Consider the following 20,388-nt stretch of genomic DNA (forward strand, 5'->3'; position numbering starts at 1 on the left):
CGCTGGGCCCAGAGCCTGAGCACACAGTTTCCCACGGGATTACCCACATGTCCACTCATTGACGTGAAGCATTTTCTTACATCATTACATCTGCTTATAAAATAGCCAAAATGGTCAAAACAGCTCAAATGTAAAAAGGGTCTAAAAAAATACACCATCGTAAAATCGTAACTGAAAGTTCATGAATGCCACGTAAGATACAGTTGTTGTATCAAAACTTGATATATGAAACGTTATAAGCTGTGTAAGCCTGATTTTAAAAGGTAAAACCTGCTTTGTGGCTCCAGATAAATTTGATTTGGAGGAAAAATGACAAAAAAACTGCTCTTCTGGTCATAAAAGTTGCAGAAACTTAATCTAACTAATGACAACCAAGTTCTTAAACTATATCTGTTCTCTGCTCATCAAAACTACTTTCTCATCTCTATTGTTACCCATCAAAATTAAATTCTTCAAAGTTCCCCAACACGACTAACTAAGTTCTTGAAGCGCACCCATCAGAAATATCTTCATTAACAATAGTCTCACACATTAAAACCCGTTTCATGAAGTTGACCCGTCACAGCTAACTTCCTAACCTTTTTTAATCCCATCAATTTAGTTCTTGCTTTCAGATCCCACGGAAAGAGTAAGACAAGTCCAAACACAGACACACAAGTTTCCACATCGGAGCAAATATGAAACCAGTCGTGTATTCCATTAAAAACCAAAATGTAAACGTTCCATCTCGGGTTGTGTTTTCATTCCTGTTCCAGACACGTATCTGTTGCAGAAGGACTAAAAGTGTCGACTTTCTTTCAAATGAATCACGTTTAGTTTGGTAAGGTTTCCAGTCACAATGTAAAAATATTGTTCCCACAATCATTTCAAGTGTGCATGGGTCTTCAAAGGTTGAGGGTTTGAAGACGCTTGGCAGAATACATGAATAAACAACGGCTCCACTGCAGCACCAGAATTACCAGAACATGAATGAAATCATTATTTCTCGAACAGTCTGCTTAATTAATCGAGGGAATTCTGAGAAGTCAGAAGTCATGTTTGTAAAACAGATCATCTCCAGCAGGTTTTTTCGCCTTTGTCAGTTCAAAAAGAATAAAATAACACGAACAGCACTAGACTGAAAATCGCGACTAAAAATGGCTCCAAGTCAAAACGATTACTCAGTTCTAGTACTTTTATCTTAAATAACTAGAGAAAATTTAAAAAATAAATAAATCAGACAGTGTAAGAATACGTAACTGTACAAAATGTGTTTGGGGTGTTATATTACGTTTTATACCGTACTTGCAAAGGAATATGATGTCATTTTATTGTTGCACCACAACAAAACCAAGATGCTTCCGCGTACTCACAGGAATGTAGAATGTGTTCATCTTGGGATCTTCATTGGCAGTGAACAGCATACCTGGAGATGGGAAATTCAATCCATCAGTGTGTTTCATTTCTTCACCTGTAGCACTTTGAGATTGTTAATGTAAAATGCGTTATAAATAAAATTGATTTTTATTATTATTATTGAAGCACGGGAAAAACCTCTTAAATAATTACAAACCTGTTTTGAAAGGCTTTGAGTCACACCTATACAACAGAATTCATGAGATAAATACTGTTGAAAAGTGGCTTTTATGATAAAATATCAACACTAAACTACTTTAATGAAAACTTCAGTGTTTTCCAAGGAGGTTTGTGTCTCTGTCGTTCTGACTGATGCACACGGGAAGGTAAAGAAACATCAAGCACATTGAAACCTGTGTTATTTTATCCACATTTGAAGCAGACTTCAATTTGAATTGTTTTGTGCTTGATCTATTACTCCATGTACTTCCTATAAAAACAAAAGCAACAATATTGATTGAATAGGTCCGACAGCTTGAGTCTAAATTAGGGGTGTAACGTTATTTGAGTTTGTCCCCTGCCTTCACGTTACATGGGTGACGTGGTTCAGTGAGTATTAAAAAAATAAATGAATAGTGTCCTCCCTTCATTCCAAGCGGCGGTAATGAGCCTGAAAGCGGCCCTCTACCGTAATTACAGAAAAAGAAGAAGCAGTTACAAAAACAGACGAAGAAGAAAAGTGATGGCGAACGTGGCATCAGAAGAGTCGCTGGCTTCATTTAAATCACACGTATAGGAACACTATCGCTTCCCAGTGCGTGTCACAAAAAAATCGGAACATATATATATATATATATACACACATATATATCCTACAAGAAATTTCGTTTTTTTCTTTTCCTCTATATGAACAAAACGAATGAATGGAGAACCCTCCTAACACACTTGTTTTGTTTTATTCTATTAATTTTCACTTTTATTAAAAAGAGATGGTATTTAGTTTTGCAAAAATATCTGTACTATCAAAAATACTTCACCTTTCCATAATTTTGTCTCAATGACAGTTAATTCTTCTTATAGACTACTTTAAGCTTTGTATCTCTAAAAAAAATTATATGGATTTTTAAAAATAGCATGGACACTTGTGTTTGTCTCCGAGCTGGTGGATGAATGAAGAACAGCAGTTATTCTTCATGTTTCTGTATTTATAAATGATCCAAATGTGACGTGCTTGCTCACAATTTGATCCCGAAAGCTGATTGTCGCTTTACTGTATGATGGTGCCACCTAGTGGTGAAAGGAGGCAAGAGAAATTGCAATTTTGACCGCCAGTGTTGAGTCTAATAAAATAAAATATCTGTACTACTCAAAAACACTTCAGATTGGAAATCAATATCATCTTTTCTTAAATTTGTCTCAATGTCAGTGTGAGAGTTGATTCTTTTTATAGATTCTTTGAAAGTTTTTTATCTTTAAAAAAAGTTAAATGGATTAAAAAATAAATAGCATGAACACTTGTGTTTGTCTCCGAGCTGGTAGATGAATGAAGAACAGTAGTTATTCTTCTTTTTTCTGTATTTTACAAATAATCCAAGTTATAATAATCGGTTCTACTGTGTGGCAGTAGCTGGTAATAAGGATAAATAGATAACCCTCATGCAGTTAGTTAAGCCTGTAAGTATTGAGAAAAAGGGATGAAAGAAAATTCTTGGTTCAAGATAATTCAGTCATCTTTACCCGTATGAAGTGATTTTTCTTTCACTACACTTTATAACAACACTACGTGTATGTTGACTCATTTGTAAAAAGTGGCTGATGTGTTTCCACTTCACCTGAATCAGGGTACATGCAAACATCGTTGACGTTGGCCTGGGGCTCAATGGAGGAGAACAACTTGCCCTGTGGTGAAGACACGAGAACGGTCACAGGAAGACCTCATTGCCAGAATTTCTCACCACTTACAGAAGGTAAAGGATTTCTAAAACATCACAGGTTCGGCGTCGGTCACTCACCGTGTCTTTGTTCCACATTTTTATTATCTTCGAGTCCGAGGACACGACCAGGTTCAGCTGATCGTGGAAGTTGAGCGATTTGATTGGCAGGTTGTAAAAATGGTCTTTAACCAGAAGCGGCTGGTTGGAGCGGAGGTCGTAGAGCAGCACCTTTAACGGGAACAGAGAGTGTCAGTGAGCATATCGACACGGTCACACTTTTTAATTTCTATGATCAGTGGTGTCGTAGTGAACCCGTTCTTCACCGTCCAAAACCAGGTATGGAACATTAACTAGTGTCCATAAATTCTCTGTATGTGTGAATATATGAATGTGTGTGCGATTCTGTCCAGGTTGCACCCCGACTTTCACCCACTGTCAGCTGGGATCGACTCAGGCTCATGACCCGGTGACCCTGATCTGGATAAAGTGGTACAGAGGATGAACGGACCAATTCAAGCCTGTTGGACTTTTATTATTTTTTTGTGTGTGTGTGTGCTTTTTTTTCTTTTTAAGAATTTTTTTTATCAAATGACAATATGTGAATTCTGGAGGGGTCATAAGAAGACAAATAACATTATCAGCTTGCCATTTCATATTTTAAATTGAATTTCATTCAACAAGAAAGGCAATTTGGTGTTTTTAAAGTCATGATATGAAGCTGGCACTTTTTTTGGGGGGGGGGGGGGGGGTTGTATTCAGACGCGGGTCCAGCGGGAGACAGGCACTGCGTGCCATAAAGTCAGCTTCATAAAGCCAGTAATCACAAGTCACGACTAGTTTGAGTTGACTTTCAGCCAAGTCTGAATCCAGAGCTCTTTAAAGTTTGGTCTTTTATCTCCGATATAAATAAAGGCAGCGAAAGGCTCCGTAAACCTCTTTAAAATGTCAAGACACCTTTTAGAAAGCTTCTGCTGTGGCGGCAATAAACGCTGAATAATGTTCCATGTTGTTTCTGAAATAATCAGCGTGAACTCGGATCAGTCAAAACGGCAGACACCAATAGATCCCAATGAAACCAAAGTGTCAAAGTGACGATGATTAGAAATGCTCTGAAGCTGCTGAAGTTATATTGCATTGTATATCCTTTGTATTGACGTCAACAGGAAATGGGATGATTCAATAGCTGTAACATCACAAATGCTCCCCATTCGGCCATCTCAGCAGAGATTGATCGGTGGTGTGACTTTACGAGAGCATCATTGTGATTTGACGGATTCCAAGAAGCAGAGTAGTTGGAAGTTGAGGGTCAGTCAGTTATGAGGAGGCTCACCTGTCCTGTGCTGGTACCCACTGCCATAGTGAGGGAGCCATTGAACTTGAGCGCGCTGACAGAAGGCAAACTTTGAACCCTGGAGGCAAAAAGAGAGAAACAAATTGACCCGAGCCCCTTTGTGACGAGACTGAATTGGATGGAAGTTCTTCTGTTGCTTGTCTTGATGACACACAGCTTTTAAGTTTTTTTTTTTTTTTTTTAAGACAAAGGCAGTGGAGAAAAGTGGCATGTGGTATGTTGCATATGCTGGTACTTACTCTGCCCCTTCAGTGAGGCTGCTCAGGGCACAGTCCAGCTTGCCCACTCGGTTGCGGACCCGAGGGTCCCAGCATTCGACCCTGCCCTGGTTACAGCACAGAGAGGGGGAAATGTCAGCCACTCGTCCGAGCAGGAGGGCAAAAATAAAAGAATGCAAATCAAATCAAAATGAATAAAACACGTCATTGCGGTGCCCCAAATCCTACCCGTTTACCATCACATTGCTAAAGCTGCCAGTTTGAGACCGGTGCCTCACGTCACACGGAGCACTGCGATGGCACTTACCTCAGAGGATCCTGCAGCGAACAAATGATGGACGGGGTTGATGTCACACACATTGTTCTCCCTGGTCGGCAAGTCAAAGAAAAAATAAAGTGGTGTGAACATCAGCTGAGATCAGGCCACATTTTCATAGTACAACTGCAAGAGAAGACTTACACAGCGTCCGTCTGAAGGGAGTTTAGGAAGCGCCCTTGTTCCAGGTTCAGTCTGAACACCTCTGAACTGAGAGTCAAACAAAAAAATTTATAATAATAATTACAACAAAATGATTCATAAAACACACCTAAATAAAAATCGTGTCAGATGCAATCGTCACCTTGTTCCCACAAAAAACAGGTCACATGAAGGGTAGTGGTAAGAAAAGTCCCGTCCAAACTTCGGTATCCGTGTCTTGTAGTAGTGTCCGTGTTGGGAGTGGAATTCGACGTAGCGATCGCAGTGCAGGAACACCAACTGCACAAACACAGAAAGGAAGGGTGGAATGATCGGACCCAAGAGTTAAAGATCAGACAGGGTGTGTTAGCACATGGACTTACATGAAATAAAACACTTCAAGGCACATTATTAAGCCGCTGACAAATTAATCTTTCAGACTCTCACCTTCGAGTAGTCATCAGACAGGACATCAAACGCCACGACTGTGAAACAGAAAAAAATTAAGTTGTCAGGTTCAGTCAGGCAGCTAACAGAGGCCAAGCAACAAGTGAATGTCTGCCTCTTACCATCCGAGTCCAGACAGCGCTCAAACTTGAGAGACAGCTGATAGGTGTCGTAACATCGAATTCTTGGTTTGTAAGTGCCTGGAAACCAAGACATGAGGATGAAACGAGACAGGGACGTTCTTTTGAGAGAGACAACAATGAGAATTTTGGAGGACTTTCATCGACCAGCCTCCACAAGGAAGAGAAGGCGATGGAGGGAAAATGATGCTGTTCACAAAGTGCTGGATCAAAGCAGATTCATGAAAAAGACTGGAAGTGTAAGGTGGGGCAGGAAAAGATGCACTGACAACATGGGTGAGCTGAAGCCTTTGAATGACTTTCCAATTGTTCCCAGTGCCAAAACCCCCCAACAACTACCTTACTGATTGCAATATCACTAAACTGTCCTAAGATGTGCAGAGAATCTTTTACCTGAACCACATAACAGATGAGCTACAAATACACTTATTGAAGTAACTGAGCTTCATTATATCTCAGAGGCTGACAGCTTTCATGCCACAATGCACTTTCTCAGAAATTCAAGTATAGAGAGCAGAAATTAATACATTTTCAATAACTTTTCTGTACCATTAGTCCATTCTTGGCAAGTCTCATGAAATATTTAAATATTGTCAGAGGCTGTAAGCTGGAATAAGAAAAAGTCTTAAGATAACAAAAAAGAAAAAAAGAAAAAAAAAAAGCCTGGAATATTTCAGTTGAAATATATAATACATGAATGTGAATAAACGTGTGTAATAAAGAAAATTCCTTGGATATTGTCTGTAATTCAATCTTCTGACAGGCACGCATGTAGTCAGCGCCCTCGTTGAAGAAGTCATGGGGTCAAACACTGGCCAGGCCTTTTTGTAAAGAATTTGCATGTTTGTTCATCCATCTTCAATATCACTTTATCCTGTTCAGGTTCACGTGGCACTGGAGCTAAATATAGGCCAGGGCAGGGTACACCCTGGACAGATCATCAGTCTATAACAGGACAAACACAGAGCCAGACAACCACACATGTAGGTTGGTGGCCCTAAAAATGTCCATAGGTGTGAATGAGAGTGTGTGTGGTTGTCCTGTGATCGACTGGTGACCTGTCCAGGGAGCACTAAATTTCTTTTACAATCTTTATAGTGATGATGCACCATTCTCAAGTGTAGGTTGAAAGCCTCCTGTGTGCAGCACTGAGTCTTTGAAACATCGTTATTGGCTGTTCATGTGTGCAGAAACCGAAAGGCACGGACTAAATTGCTGAGACTACCATGCATCCTCGGTTCTCTGGGTAGAAATTTGTGTCATTTCTCACATCTCGAGGGAAAAACTAGGTGAAACACAGACGCTGACAGAGCCTATCTTACCTGCTGCCAGGACGAACTGACCGTCCCTGGTCACCTTGATGGAGGTGCACACTGTGGGCATCTCAAAGTCCTGGATGAGCTCGATCCTGCGCTGGAGGTCTGAGGAAAAATAAAAGGTCACGATGAACGTTAATTTCGTGGAGACCAGTCTGCGATGCTGAATGTATGACTGTAGACTCACCAACATCTTGCTTTTGCAGCTGCCTTTTCTTCCGATCTGACAACCACTGCAACGACACACGAGTGATCAGGATGAGGTGCGAGTGTGAGCGACAGCGAGGCACAAAAATACCTCACAGCAAATTTACATGCCACACAACCTGTATCAACATTCATATTAAGAGTAATTATTAAGTATGAGCCTGAAACATTTGGTAAAACATGTTATATTTGGTAGATATGTTGCTAGCTGGCTCGGCTAAAAGTAAGCAGCAACTGTTGAATTTAGTCAATTTAACTTCGGGTAAGAAAAAGTTGGACTTTTGTACCTCCGGGAGAGACTTTCCGTGACTTAAATTGTAAATCTTCACATCGTTCACACTGGATATCTGCATTTTGGATAGTGAATAGTGCCCCAGCCACACATAACACTGCCCTTATTCCCACACCGGTTGGAAACACGTTTCTGCACGGAGTAACAACAGGAAGAAGGAGTTCCGGCAAATAGGTCCGACGAGAAACACTTTCCGGAAAATAAAAATGTCCGGGTATGAAGAAAGTCATGAAATACGTATAAAACTCAGCGAATCGTTTATTTTTGCGCAACCTTTTACAAACTACATCGAATCAGGTTTCATGATATTCGTTCCAAATGTCAAAAAATGTCTAAAAGCACATAAAGAAAATGAACTTTTTGTATGAACATCTATCTATCTATCAATCTATCAACCCATCCATCCCTGAATTTTAAACACTTTCAGTGGTAAAAAAAAAGAAAAAAGTAATTTTCTCCATTTAGGAATTGGTGATATATATATCACAGTCATTGAAGTTTTGAAGTCAACCAATTTCGTCCAAGAATAATATGTAATAATTTAAATAATGTAAAATATGTATACATTTACTACATTCATGAGGTTGATAAATTACTTTCCGAGCACAACAAAACAAATAAACAATGTTTAAATGTGAATCTAAATATGCAGTATATTTAAAGCTGAGCATTTTTGTATGTTTGTTTTACTCACCTGGAGTGATGTAAGAGCTCCAGGTGACACAGGGCTGGATGTCAGTCAGTCAGTTTCCAGTGGAGCGGCTGCTTACACTCTCTCCCAGAGGGACTGGCAGGCGGCAGATGGTCTTGAAGATAACCTGAAGGTAAGCATCCGATCTCAGACAAGATTTCTTTTTTTGTTGTTGTTGTAAATTTTGTGTACCTAATATGCCAAAAATAGCTCTACACAATTATCATCTAGAAATAGGATAAATAATGTGAAGAGACAGCATCAGACTGTTGATGACTTTAAAGAGTTATATTCTAACTTAATGGTTTTTGTTTTTCTTTTAAATCGAGATCACAGACTGCTGATTTCTTTTTTGACTGATGGCCTCAGGGAGTCATGTCCGACTTTTTGTTGATATCCGTCCCCCTGGACAAGACCAGTTTAACTAGTGTGGAAAAACTCAAACGCACTGTAGCCAAAACCAACCTGGCCTCCTGCTGCAAGTTCTTCATTCCAGATCTCAAGGTGAGCTCCTGTATCATTTCTCCTACAGAAGACAGTGAAGTAAATCATGCTGGGCACATATACTTTTGTCTGTACTTCACAAATACACTGTCAAATACTGAGAAAGCGTATTGTGTTTAGTTTGTATTGCCGTGTTTATTGCAGTACAGTAAGGGTGTAGTTGAGGAGAGTGATGGTGTTTGGTGTCCTTCTCTGGTGAAGGGATGGAGGCTCAAGTTGCTCTCTACGGTTTGAGGCAAAATTTCCATCCGACCCATTTCACTCAACGTGATCAATCCGTCTCCTGCTTACTGGCGCCTGCATTTTAACTCCCATTGTCACTTATTCCAACAACACGTGCATCATAATTTAGACAAACTTTTGTAGTAGAATAAATACTCAAACAAATAAACATTTAAACCCAAGAGTGTTAAAAGATATTTTAAGCCTTTAAAATCAGCTGAAATAACAACTATTAAGGCATCTATGTATGACAAAGTCAGTAATGAATTGCCAAACAAACAAAAATTACACATATATCAACATGTCCAGCTGAAAATATTCTAAATTGAATACATTCCACACGAGATTTAAATATATTTGTGGAATTTCCACAAATGACAAAAATAAGGAAAGGCTTCCCATTTTTGGCGGGAAGAAACAGATAATTTTATAGCAATTCAGTTTCTTACAATTACTTGGAGAGTGTGCCGATCATTTTGTGTGTAGTCCTTGAAATAAGAAAAAAAATACTACAAAACAACTTCATGGATCAAGTGCAGCACTAATAGTAATATTAGTTTTATTTGTCGCTGTGAAAACACAAAATACATTCAAGTTGACGTTAGTGAAGCAGTGTCATCCTGTTTCAAAAGTTTGTAGAAATTTCTAGGACCACAAAAAAAAAACCCTACATGTCTCTTCAGTCATAATTTCCATAATTGTGAATGTGAATCTGTGAAGCCCGTTCAGGCCACCGCTGATTGCGTGTGCGGTGTTGTTGCTCAGGTTTCTTCAGTTTTGGTTTTTTTGCTGCGTTCAGATGGATGACACATCACAGTAACATTAACTGTGCTGTGACCTCAGGTGGGAATACTGGACAGTCTGCTCAGTGTCTCAGATCATTTCTCCAAGCTCGATACGCTGACTGAAAGGTAAGTAAAAAAAAAAAAAAAAGTCCCATCAAAGAGAGTGGAAGACATCACTCTTGCTCTCCTTGCATGTGTCAGTATGATTGTTGAGCATTTGTAGCCTGAAGTGCAGCTTTGTCTTTCATTGAGACTCAGAGCTTGTGTGCGGTCAGTGTGTCATGACTAATTGACGGTCACTGCTGACCTTCCCTCCTGATTTTAAAGTCATTCTTATTTTGTCCAAACTGCTCTGTGGTAAATGGCTACAGATTATTGCCGTCATTTGAAAAATACTTTTTGGAATAACGCTCCTCAGATGACCCCCTCAGCTTCGCCTTTGTCACCCAAACTTATGAATTATGTGTAATTCTTTTGTGCAAACAATCTCCTAAGTTATGTTGAGGCAGCTGTGCTCAAAATCTTCAGAATCAGAATAAGTCTTTTTATGTTTACAATGCAATATTTTAAAGACTTAAAAGTATAGTACATATTATTATGGACAAGGACAGTCTTAAACCAGTAATAACAATGTTATAAAGAGATTTACCAAAACACTCAGCTCTTCCTGCATTTGGCCAAGAGGAAGAAGAAGAAGAAGAAGAAGCAATAGATTATGACCTGAGCAATAACGAGACATTTAATGTAGATTGATGCATTTCGCGATAACTAACCGATTTAACTACGAGGAATAGTGACTCACTCCTGCCACCCAGTGTGGAAAAGTGGCATCACTTAAATCTCACATAGTGTATCTTTAACAGGCTTAGTGAGTTTGTTATGTTTGTTAAGTCCTACTTGTGATCTGGTGGAATATTTCAATGTTCCTATAACCTCAAATATCATACCAGTTTTTAAAAAAATTTAAGTTTGTGAGCCGTCACAATGTATTGTGACGGCTCACTAACTGGTTTTCCATTTATATTTTCCCTGTGGCATGCAGTGTGTTTAAAAAAACATGCCAGTGTATGAAGGAGGTGATGGAGACGTCCGGCGACAAAGTGCTGGAAAACGCCTTCGCCAATGGAGGTGAGTCACACTCAGTGTTAATTACATTGTATTGAAACTCATTAAGTAAGTGCGCCGAAGACCACAGACCGCAAAGCACCCACATGCACAAAACACCTGCTGATCCTCTGGCAGTAGCAGAGAAGAACAGCTGCCGGACAGGACCTGGACTAAACCACGTCTCTGATCACTCTCCTCCCTCAGATCACAGCGTGAATCAGAAAGCTGTCCGGTCACCGATGAAAGCTTACCTCAAGTCTCTCAGGGGTATTTTAAGTACTTGCAGTGTGTCATTTGCGCTTGAGTGCAGTGCAGTGTGACATTTGTGTCGTGCTCTTGTTGTTTTGCTTTGTGGTTTGGTGCGTGTTTATGGTCGCATTACTCAGGTTTGTGTTCTTGAAGGATGATGGTTTTTTTCCTCAGTGGACCTGGTGACCAGCATGACCAAGTTTCAGTGGGACAAAGCCAAGTATCCCACCGCTCTGCCTCTCTCATGCCTGGCAGACATTATAAATAAGGTAAAACAAAATTAAAAAGTACTCATTTTGATATTACTTGAAGATTATTGCAAAGTTGCAACATCAAGTACTTGTAATTTGACCCCAGCCTCATCACAGAGAAGAAAACATTGTCTCATCATACATAAAATCTGTAGTGTTGAGCGACATCAGCTTGGCTTTTAAAGATTTACAGAAACTTATCACTTTCTCAGTGCAAAGCTTCAAGCTTTGACAGCCTTTCCCAATTAAAAATGGGATTTTCACCACTTCCCAGTTACTCAAAGAGACATCACTACAATGTCACTTCCATGTCATGAACTTCATCAGTATACAATTCCAAAGTTTGTGTTTTTAAGAGGAGTGTTGTGAAAAAAAGAAAAGCTTCTGAGCTTTCAGCGTTTCACAAATTTCACACCCAATTGAATCAGACAGGAACGTTTAGGGGACATGAAAAGCCTTTTAACATCCACCTTCAGAAAACAAGTGGAGTTTTTGACAAGCTGACATGAACAAAAACACAATTAAATAAATAAAGAAATTCTGTGTGTCGATCACACGTGGGGGTGTGTGTGTTTTCCAGGAAGTTTCCCAAGTGGAGACCGAACTGAAATCTCGTGCTGCAGCTTACAACAGCGCGAGAGCAAGCCTGCAAAGCCTGGAGCACAAACTGAAGTGAGTAAACAACAGTTACACATGAAGTAAATACACAGAATTACACGTATACTGACCAGGTCATGGGGCACTCTTCAGCCATCCAGTGTGTACTCTGGATTACCGACTGATTATTTATAGTTTCAAGTGAGATAATTTGTTTGTCCAAATAAGAAATAATTACTGGGAACATACTTATTGCATTATTTTGTCTTGATCATGTTCATATAGTTGTATTGGAGCAGGACAGATGGCAGCGTTTCTTTGGCTGTTTTCACATGTGTCCACAGACAACTAATTGAAAATTCAGTAACTGCATCTGAGTGTCCCTACTGACATGACCAGTGACTATAAATCCACTATATGTAAATATGCTAAGCCAGTCCATCCGTGTTTCCAGTGGAAACTTGCAAACTCGCAGTCTGAATGACTTTGTGAGGAGAGAGGACCTGGTGGTCTCGGAGTACCTCACCACTCTGCTGGTAGTAGTGACCAGGTGAGATGCATCACTATCAGCCCACATTAGTGTGGCCTACTTAATGTGTAATTTTTTGTCCTTGCACGGTCTTTATATCCTGTCTCACAGAGGGAGTTACTCGCAGTGGGAGCACACCTACGAATCCTTGTCGAAGTTTGTGGTTCCGCGGTCGAGCAGGTGAGCCATCTCGCCGTGATCCGGGGCCGCGAGGTAAGTCGTTCCCACTTGGTCCAGGTACAAGTGAGCGAAGCCCAGAGCGCCTGATCTCAGCGTCCGGAGACGTCGGGACTAAGTAACCACAGGTGTTCCATTACCAAGCAGAAAGTAAAAGTCAGTGTGGATCGGTGGCGGGGACAAACGTCGTCTTCGGATGCCACGGTGTGGATGACAGCCGTTTTTAATATTTGAACGCTTTATGGCTTGGTGCTGAGGCACATCGCTGCACGTGGAAACCTATAATGCATTGTGACAGCCCAAAATTTCAGACATCAGATACTTAAAGCTTTTGCTCTCTGATGTTTTCCATCAGCCGAATTCAGTGTTCTTGTGTCATTCAGGCCAAGATTTTCTGACGGCGTTCAGAAGCAAATCCGTCTTTCTTTGTGTGCGTTTGTCTGAGTGCTTGAACACCTACAACAAAGGTCCACTCTCTTTTCACCCTGTCATTGGATTTATTGCATTTATATCTTTAACGTGCACAAAACCAGAGCCAATGTTGTGCAAGATATTAAAAATTGGTCATAAATTAAAATGATCGTACTTGTTGCTGGCAGTGATATAACGATACCCAACATTTTTATCCAGGCTACTGTGAAAACAGACCATTTTTACTGTTATATTTTGGTGGATTTTATTTATTCAAATCACATTCAGAAGTATTGCGTCAATTCGAGATTAATGAGGCGCGGCTGCTCTAGCAAACAGGAGTCTAATGACACAGAATTAGAGCTGCAGAAGTAGAGCTGCTTTTCACAAGAGCCAACGGCATTGAGTGCCAATTTTCAAAATTTTTTCCAGGAAACTATACATTGAAAATATATATGCCGACGATTTGAAAGCAGAATTCTTGATATGCATGTGTGGCATGAAAAACATCCACTAGTTCCACTAAACACACAAACTGTCATTTGTGAATGAGTCTGCAGGCAAAAAAAAAGAACTAAAATAAAAACAAAAACGTTTTCAATTAATTTTGTCATTTTTGACAGGGACAGTGCTTATTAATAAAAAACAAAACAAACCTGAATTATTCAGTTAGCCACAACTGGGTAGTTTTCATCTATTTTTCATAATCAAATGTGGACTAGTATACAAATTAATATGACATAAACAGACTAAATACAGCTTTGAACCATGACTACTCCAAATTTACTGACATAACATACATACAACATTGTGCTGGATATCATATATTTTATGAAGTCAAACATTTTCCCAGGTCGTCAATTCCATACAAACATTTTTGACGATGCCATGAGACTTTAGTTTGTCACTGTTGGACAATGTGTGTCATTGTAGTTTTTATCCCCCGTATGTGGGAAGAAAGTACGGAGGTCACTGCTTCCTCTGTGGACAACAACATATTTATCTGGCTGGTTAAGCAGCAGCTGTTTGTCCATCTGAACGTGGAAACTCTCGGGAGACGCGCCTGCTGTTCCAGAGACCCGCTGCGACCTGGAGACTTTTGTCACCGATGTTATTGTACACCGTCACAAGCCTTGTTTGGGCATAATATTACAAAGCGTGTATGTTTTTTTTTTTTTTAAGGCTACAACATGACTGACTTAGTGGTAAAAGCAGCCGAGAGTTGTAACACCTGAAATGGCTCCAATAAGAAACACGTTAGGATTCGACTAAAGACTCGGGACGTGGTTCCAGCTCTTACTCATCGAGTGTGAGACTCACACGTTTGACTCTAAACTCAAGCTGTCATGCCATACATGCATTTTTTTTTTTTTTTAACTAAAGTTAAATCAGTGTTGAATTTCAAGTGTTTCTTTATAAAATATGATTCGACGACCATTTGGAATTATGTACCAACACGTTTAAACTTCAAAAATAATTTGTCTGGATTCAGGTGGGTTATAAACACAGCTATCATGGCATTGTTCTGAAATGTACTGCTAATAATAGTAAGGGTTTCTTTAAACATAAACCTAATCCAGTGTCAATTATAACTTACCGAGACCATGAGGTAGCTTGTAATATATCACTCATTGAGTTTCAGATTAATCCATACATTATTAATTCGTATTGCAGTGATAACAGTCTCACCCTCTTATAGCAGGCACATGTAATCAACTGATGTCAAATCATGATCCTAAAAGGGGTCTGGGATATTGACAGGAATGTAATGAATGTTATGACAGGTTGAGTTCACTGAGAATGAATGGGGTTGACCAGCAGTCCCATTATAACCGTCCCCATCCACAGAACAAGAACGCATGCTACACCTCAGCTTATTTCCCTTCTTATCATCCGGGGGCCTCGGCTGTCCCAGTGTGTTATCATGACCCGTCAATAGTCTCTGTGCCGTCAGGAAGCTGTACGAAGACAGCGAGGGGGCAGCCTTCTCCGTGACACTCTTCAAAAAGGCCGTGTTCGAATTCAAAGCCAAAGCGCAGGAGAGCAAGTAAGCAGGACGAATCGGCAGAAAGCGGGAAGTCACGTCAAATATGGGTCGTCTTGTGTCAATTACCATGGTGTAGCCTATGATCCACACAGGTTCGTCGTGCGCGAGTACAGCTTCGACCTGGAGGAGAAGAAGCAGCAGGAGATGAAGCAGCTTGCTGCTCACAAAAAGGAGCAACATGTGAGTCGAACATTATGTACAGTGTGCCCTCGGTAGCAAATTTGGAATGCATGTGAGTTTGTTCTATAATAAATGTGCATGCCTCCTCCTCCTCCTCCTCCTCCACAACTTCTCCTCTGCAGGGAGTCTTTGTACGTTGGCTGAAGGTGAATTTCAGGGAGGTGTTTATTGCCTGGATTCACCTGAAAGCACTAAGGGTGTTTGTGGAATCGGTCCTCAGGTAATTCGGACTCACGTCAGCAGTTTCACCTCATCTTCTCTCAACATTAATGCACAAAATAAAATGATTGATTTGGGACATGCGTGTGCCAGTTGACTCATAATGAGTTCCCCGCTCCCCGTCAGGTATGGATTACCAGTCGGTTACCAGGCGCTCCTGCTGCAGACCGACAGGAAGCATTCAAAGAGACTGAGGGAAGAACTCGCCTCGCTGTTCGTACATCTGGATCCCACTGCCAGCATGAAAGACGTAAGAGACCAAATTCACACTCAGTCACTTTGCATTAATCTAGAACACGCAAGAGAAACACATAAAAATTCCATGTGATTAGACAATGTAGTGATAAATAGATTTTTGAATACGTGCACTTGCATGTCTGTTGATTTTTTTGGGAGGGTTGTGGAGCGAAGAACATGCGAACTCTGAGGAAGTTCCTCATAAATGCAAATTTTTCTTTTCTGAAAGGAAAGGTTTATGATTAAGATAATTCCGTGTCTACTAACATTACAAGAAGCAAGCTTAAAGTAAGCTTCTCCATTTTGTTCTGATGCGATGTTTAATATCAAGACTTGGGCAAAGCAAAGCAATAGAAGAATTTACTCTACAGTAAATTTATACATTTTACAAAGACAAGCCAGCAAATGAAGTGTTTGTTCAGATTTCATGCTGGTGTCTGAGAAAAGAGAAACACTGTGAACCATCTGCTATCCAGCCCACATGAAATTACATCTGTTTCATGCAAATTCATCCGTGGCCTTGCCAGACCACGGCAAGGAAAACTGAAATCTGAGCTCACGGTACTGCAGGCAAGCAGATTCCCTGCATGCAAACAAATAATCAAGGGCAACATGGCAATGACGCGCAATGCGATAGTGCACATGCAACCCCGGCTGCACAATGAGGAGTTTTTCTGTGTGTCGTCTTTCATGCCGAACAGGTGAACTGTGACATCCCGGGACTCAGTCAGCAGGAGTACTTCTCCTACGTCTGCGTCCACATCAGCACCGGGATGCTGGAGATCAGCGATCTGTCTGCAGCGTGACTGTCAGCGCTGAGAGGGCAGCGTCACACATGCCGCTTCCAAACCGATCAGTCAGAGCCAGAAACAGACCCTCCACACCAAAATAAAACACACGGCGCAGAGAATATGTCCTTGAATATTTGGGTCCTCAAGATGTCTCCTAGGCCGGGGAGAGTGGAATTTTTCAGGAGTGTGGCATCAATAATCCTGTCAGTGGATTTGAGATGCTGGATCCATTTAATGGATCCAGCATTCGCCAGATATCTATCTGGCGAATGCTTAAATGTAAATACCGAGTGTACAGCATCGTCTTTAATGAAGGGAACAGATATTATGGCTCTGTAAATAGGGATTTTTAAGTCTTAAAGGAATAGTAAATAACTCATTATCACAAGCCTTTCAGTGTCAATCTCAACTATCTGAACTACTTGTACAATAAAAATTTTCACTGTGTCTGATCAAGCTTTTTATGGTGACCCATTTAATATATTCAGTCCACATAGTTAACATTTGCAGTGTGGACTGAGCATTTCTGCACTTGCAATTATCACCTGCACGAATGCTGTCAAATCAAAGTTTAACACTCAAATAAAAGCGTTGTCGGCCCCGTCACACATAAAGTGCTTCAAATTGAGCTACTCTTACTGTGAAGTGTGTCTGAGAGGACTACCATACTGTGAAAAACATGGCAGAAAAATTGTTTGGAGCTCCAGCGAGAGTTGTATTCTCAGGAAATCATCAATAGTCCAAGAACTGCTAACATAACACACAGTCTGAAATGTAAGCAGGGAGTTAGGGTGGAAAAATGCATTATTGGATAATTTCTTAAACTCTTATTTGCGAGGGAGGCAGGGGTATATATGCAATGCTAAAATGACGCAATATACCTGAAAGTGCTTCTTATGCTTGTTTAAGTCTGTGGTTTCTTTGCCAGTAATCATTAAATATGTATGAGAGGTTTTGAGATTATTTTTGGGTAGAGAAATATAATAATAAGCAACTATATATTGCATGGATTCAATTTAAGTTTCTCAATCTTTTTATTGAAAATAGCAGTATGTTAATATTGTTTTGGACCTTGTACTGTGTCCAGTGTTCAGAGCTCCCAGTGAGACAGGAATCCCAGTTTCAGTGATTAAATCCAGAATGAGCCTGCTTATTTGGAAATGTACTAGTAGAAAATTAGAGCACGGATTAGAAAGCACAAATATAGAAAGTGTCAACCCAGCTTCTACGAGGAGCCAGGTTCTCTCACATCTTTGAGGAGATTTTGCTGAACTACCAAAAAAGGAAACAAAGTGCATCCTAGGTAGTGGAAATCTGCTCTGTAACAAGCAAAGTGTGACTGTGCCAGTTTTATCCATTTACTTGCAGAATGAGACCATTCTGATGATTGGAAGGTTTTGTTTTGTTTTTTGGAACATTTAGCACCACTGATTTGTTGTGTATCTTCACTCAGCAAACTTTAAAATTAACAGTAAAAATGCTACAAACCTGGAAACCAAAGCTGCACTTTGCTTTGTGAGGAAAATACTAATTAATTGACACTTGTTTTCACAGCTCACTGCAGTCTCACTGTTTTTGCAGGGTGCGCACTACATTTACACACACAGCAAGGAGAGAGAGAGAGAGAGAGAGAGAGAGAGAGAGAGAGAGAGAGAGAGAGAGAGAGAGAGAGAGAGAGAGAGAGAGAGAGAGAGAGAGAGAGAGAGAGAGAGAGAGAGACTGCATGAGCAAGCTGTACTATTCAATGCTTCAAACAGTCTGGAGAGGAAAACATTTTACGCACGAAAATCATCATGGCATTTAACGCTGACTAGATTGTGCGACTTTTACTTTTTAGAGAAAATATTTTTTTCCTCGTCACAATTTGTATAAAATGTGGACAATTCCGAAGCCAAACTACAGGAGTGGTTTGTGCGCAGACGGGGAGATTGCAGTGAATATCGGCGGGGTCAGAGTGGTGCTTTTCGGGGACGTCTTGAACCGATACCCGGAGAGCAGGCTGGCAGAGTTGGTTAACTGCTCCACCCAGAATAATGAAGCCATCTCCTCGCTGTGCGACGACTTCGACCCGGGCAGGAGGGAGTTTTACTTCGACAGAGATCCCGACGCGTTCAAGTGCATCATCGACGTCTACTACTTTGACGAAATCCACATCAAGCGCGGCATCTGCCCCATCTGCTTCATCAAGGAGATGGAGTTCTGGAAAATCGACCAAAGTGTCTTGGACGAATGCTGCAAAAGTTACCTCGGGGAGAAAGAGGACGAGCTGCAGGAGATCGCGGACAAAGTGAAGATCATCTTGGAGGATCTGGAGGTGGAGCGGTGCAGTACGCGCGGCCAGCGGTGCCAGAGGTTCCTGTGGAGGCTGATGGAGAAGCCCGAGTCCTCTCTGCCTGCGCGCGTCATCGCCATCGCCTCCTTCCTCTCCATCCTGGTCTCGGCTGTGGTGATGTGCGTGGGGACTATCCCCGAGCTCCAGGTGATTGACGCTGAGGGCAAACTGGTGGAGCACCCCACGCTGGAGGCGATCGAAACCACCTGCATGATGTGGTTCACCGCGGAGTTCGTGCTGCGCCTCGCCTCGTCCCCCAACAAGCTGCACTTTGCGCTCTCCATCATGAACATCATAGACTTCATGGCCATCATGCCTTTTTACGTGGTCCTGTCGCTCACCTACCTCGGCACCACGTCCATAATGGAGCTGGCAAACGTCCAGCAGGCTGTACAGGCGCTGCGCATCCTGCGCATCGCGCGTATTTTCAAGCTGGCGCGCCACTCCTCGGGACTGCAGACGCTCACCTACGCGCTGAAGAGAAGCCTCAAGGAGCTGGGGCTGCTCCTCATGTACATGGGCGTGGGGATATTCGTGTTCTCGGCGCTGGCGTACACGATGGAGCAGAGCCACCCGGAGACGCTGTTCAGGAGCATCCCGCAGTCGTTCTGGTGGGCCATCATCACCATGACCACGGTGGGCTACGGGGACATCTACCCCAAAACCACCCTCGGCAAGTGCAACGCGGCCGTGAGCTTCCTGTGCGGGGTGATCGCCATCGCTCTGCCCATCCACCCCATCATCAATAACTTTGTGGTCTTCTACAATAAGCAAAAAGTGCTGGAGACCGCAGCGAAACACGAGGTGGAGCTGATGGAGCTGAAGTCCGACAGAGAGGAGCGCAGGAAAAGTGGAGATTGGGAGGAAAGTTTCCCAACTCCGATAAACCCTCAACACCCTGGAGAAACTATTTAGTGACGGTGGTAAACAAAAACAACAAGAGTTAAAACACACACTTACAGGAAAAAAAATTGCAAAAGTAACCGATAGTGTGGGACTTTAAAAGGACATTCAGGTGCATCTGGACAGCTCAGTTCTGTTTGAGTCAGTTGTTGGATTTTGTCTGTGGTTGTTGGTCCTGTTATCTTGTCATCATATGTCATTGTGAAGACTTATTTTTAGAAATAACTTGCATGAAAAATAATAATAAACTAAACATGAAGGCACATAGATTCACAAGAGTTCAATCACAGGAGGTATTCTCCAAAAAATAGAATACACACACACACACACACACACACACACACACACACACACACACACACACACACACACACACACACACACACACACACACACACACACACACACATATATATATAACTGAAAAGAACTTAATAGTATTCAAACTACTCATATTAA

At 41.3% G+C, this 20,388-nt stretch overlaps 3 protein-coding genes across 3 annotated transcripts in view; 2 read left to right on the top strand and 1 right to left on the bottom strand.

Annotated features, from left to right (window-relative positions):
- Positions 1 to 7,835, bottom strand: part of nol10 (nucleolar protein 10) — a 13,242-nt gene extending 5,407 nt beyond the window's left edge. The window contains exons 1-13 of the mRNA XM_080479831.1: positions 7,693 to 7,835; positions 7,386 to 7,431; positions 7,205 to 7,303; positions 5,865 to 5,942; positions 5,743 to 5,780; positions 5,459 to 5,595; positions 5,299 to 5,364; positions 5,146 to 5,206; positions 4,860 to 4,945; positions 4,600 to 4,678; positions 3,348 to 3,497; positions 3,168 to 3,234; positions 1,349 to 1,405 (exon numbers count right to left, since the gene is read on the bottom strand). Of these exons, the coding sequence (XP_080335957.1) occupies positions 1,349 to 1,405; positions 3,168 to 3,234; positions 3,348 to 3,497; positions 4,600 to 4,678; positions 4,860 to 4,945; positions 5,146 to 5,206; positions 5,299 to 5,364; positions 5,459 to 5,595; positions 5,743 to 5,780; positions 5,865 to 5,942; positions 7,205 to 7,303; positions 7,386 to 7,431; positions 7,693 to 7,758 (1,030 nt within the window). The 5' untranslated portion in view covers positions 7,759 to 7,835. The remainder of the gene's footprint in view (positions 1 to 1,348; positions 1,406 to 3,167; positions 3,235 to 3,347; positions 3,498 to 4,599; positions 4,679 to 4,859; positions 4,946 to 5,145; positions 5,207 to 5,298; positions 5,365 to 5,458; positions 5,596 to 5,742; positions 5,781 to 5,864; positions 5,943 to 7,204; positions 7,304 to 7,385; positions 7,432 to 7,692) is intronic.
- A 928-nt stretch (positions 7,836 to 8,763) lies between these two features.
- atp6v1c2 (ATPase H+ transporting V1 subunit C2) lies at positions 8,764 to 16,709 on the top strand (the record flags this gene model as incomplete). Its single annotated transcript, XM_080479832.1, has 13 exons — positions 8,764 to 8,892; positions 9,958 to 10,025; positions 10,942 to 11,027; positions 11,211 to 11,273; positions 11,430 to 11,524; positions 12,087 to 12,178; positions 12,558 to 12,653; positions 12,744 to 12,812; positions 15,175 to 15,267; positions 15,360 to 15,447; positions 15,570 to 15,667; positions 15,793 to 15,916; positions 16,605 to 16,709. The coding sequence occupies 13 exons, from the start codon at positions 8,764 to 8,766 to the stop codon at positions 16,707 to 16,709; spliced, it is 1,206 nt and encodes a 401-aa protein (XP_080335958.1).
- Positions 16,710 to 18,567: 1,858 nt separating this feature from the next.
- Positions 18,568 to 19,941, top strand: kcnf1b (potassium voltage-gated channel, subfamily F, member 1b; the record flags this gene model as incomplete). The annotated part of the gene is made up of 1 exon (XM_080479833.1): positions 18,568 to 19,941. The coding sequence occupies one exon, from the start codon at positions 18,568 to 18,570 to the stop codon at positions 19,939 to 19,941; it is 1,374 nt and encodes a 457-aa protein (XP_080335959.1).
- Positions 19,942 to 20,388: the final 447 nt, after the last annotated feature.

This window comes from Lipophrys pholis (genome assembly GCF_963383615.2).
Source record: "Lipophrys pholis genome assembly, chromosome: 14".
NCBI lineage: Eukaryota > Metazoa > Chordata > Actinopteri > Blenniiformes > Blenniidae > Lipophrys > Lipophrys pholis.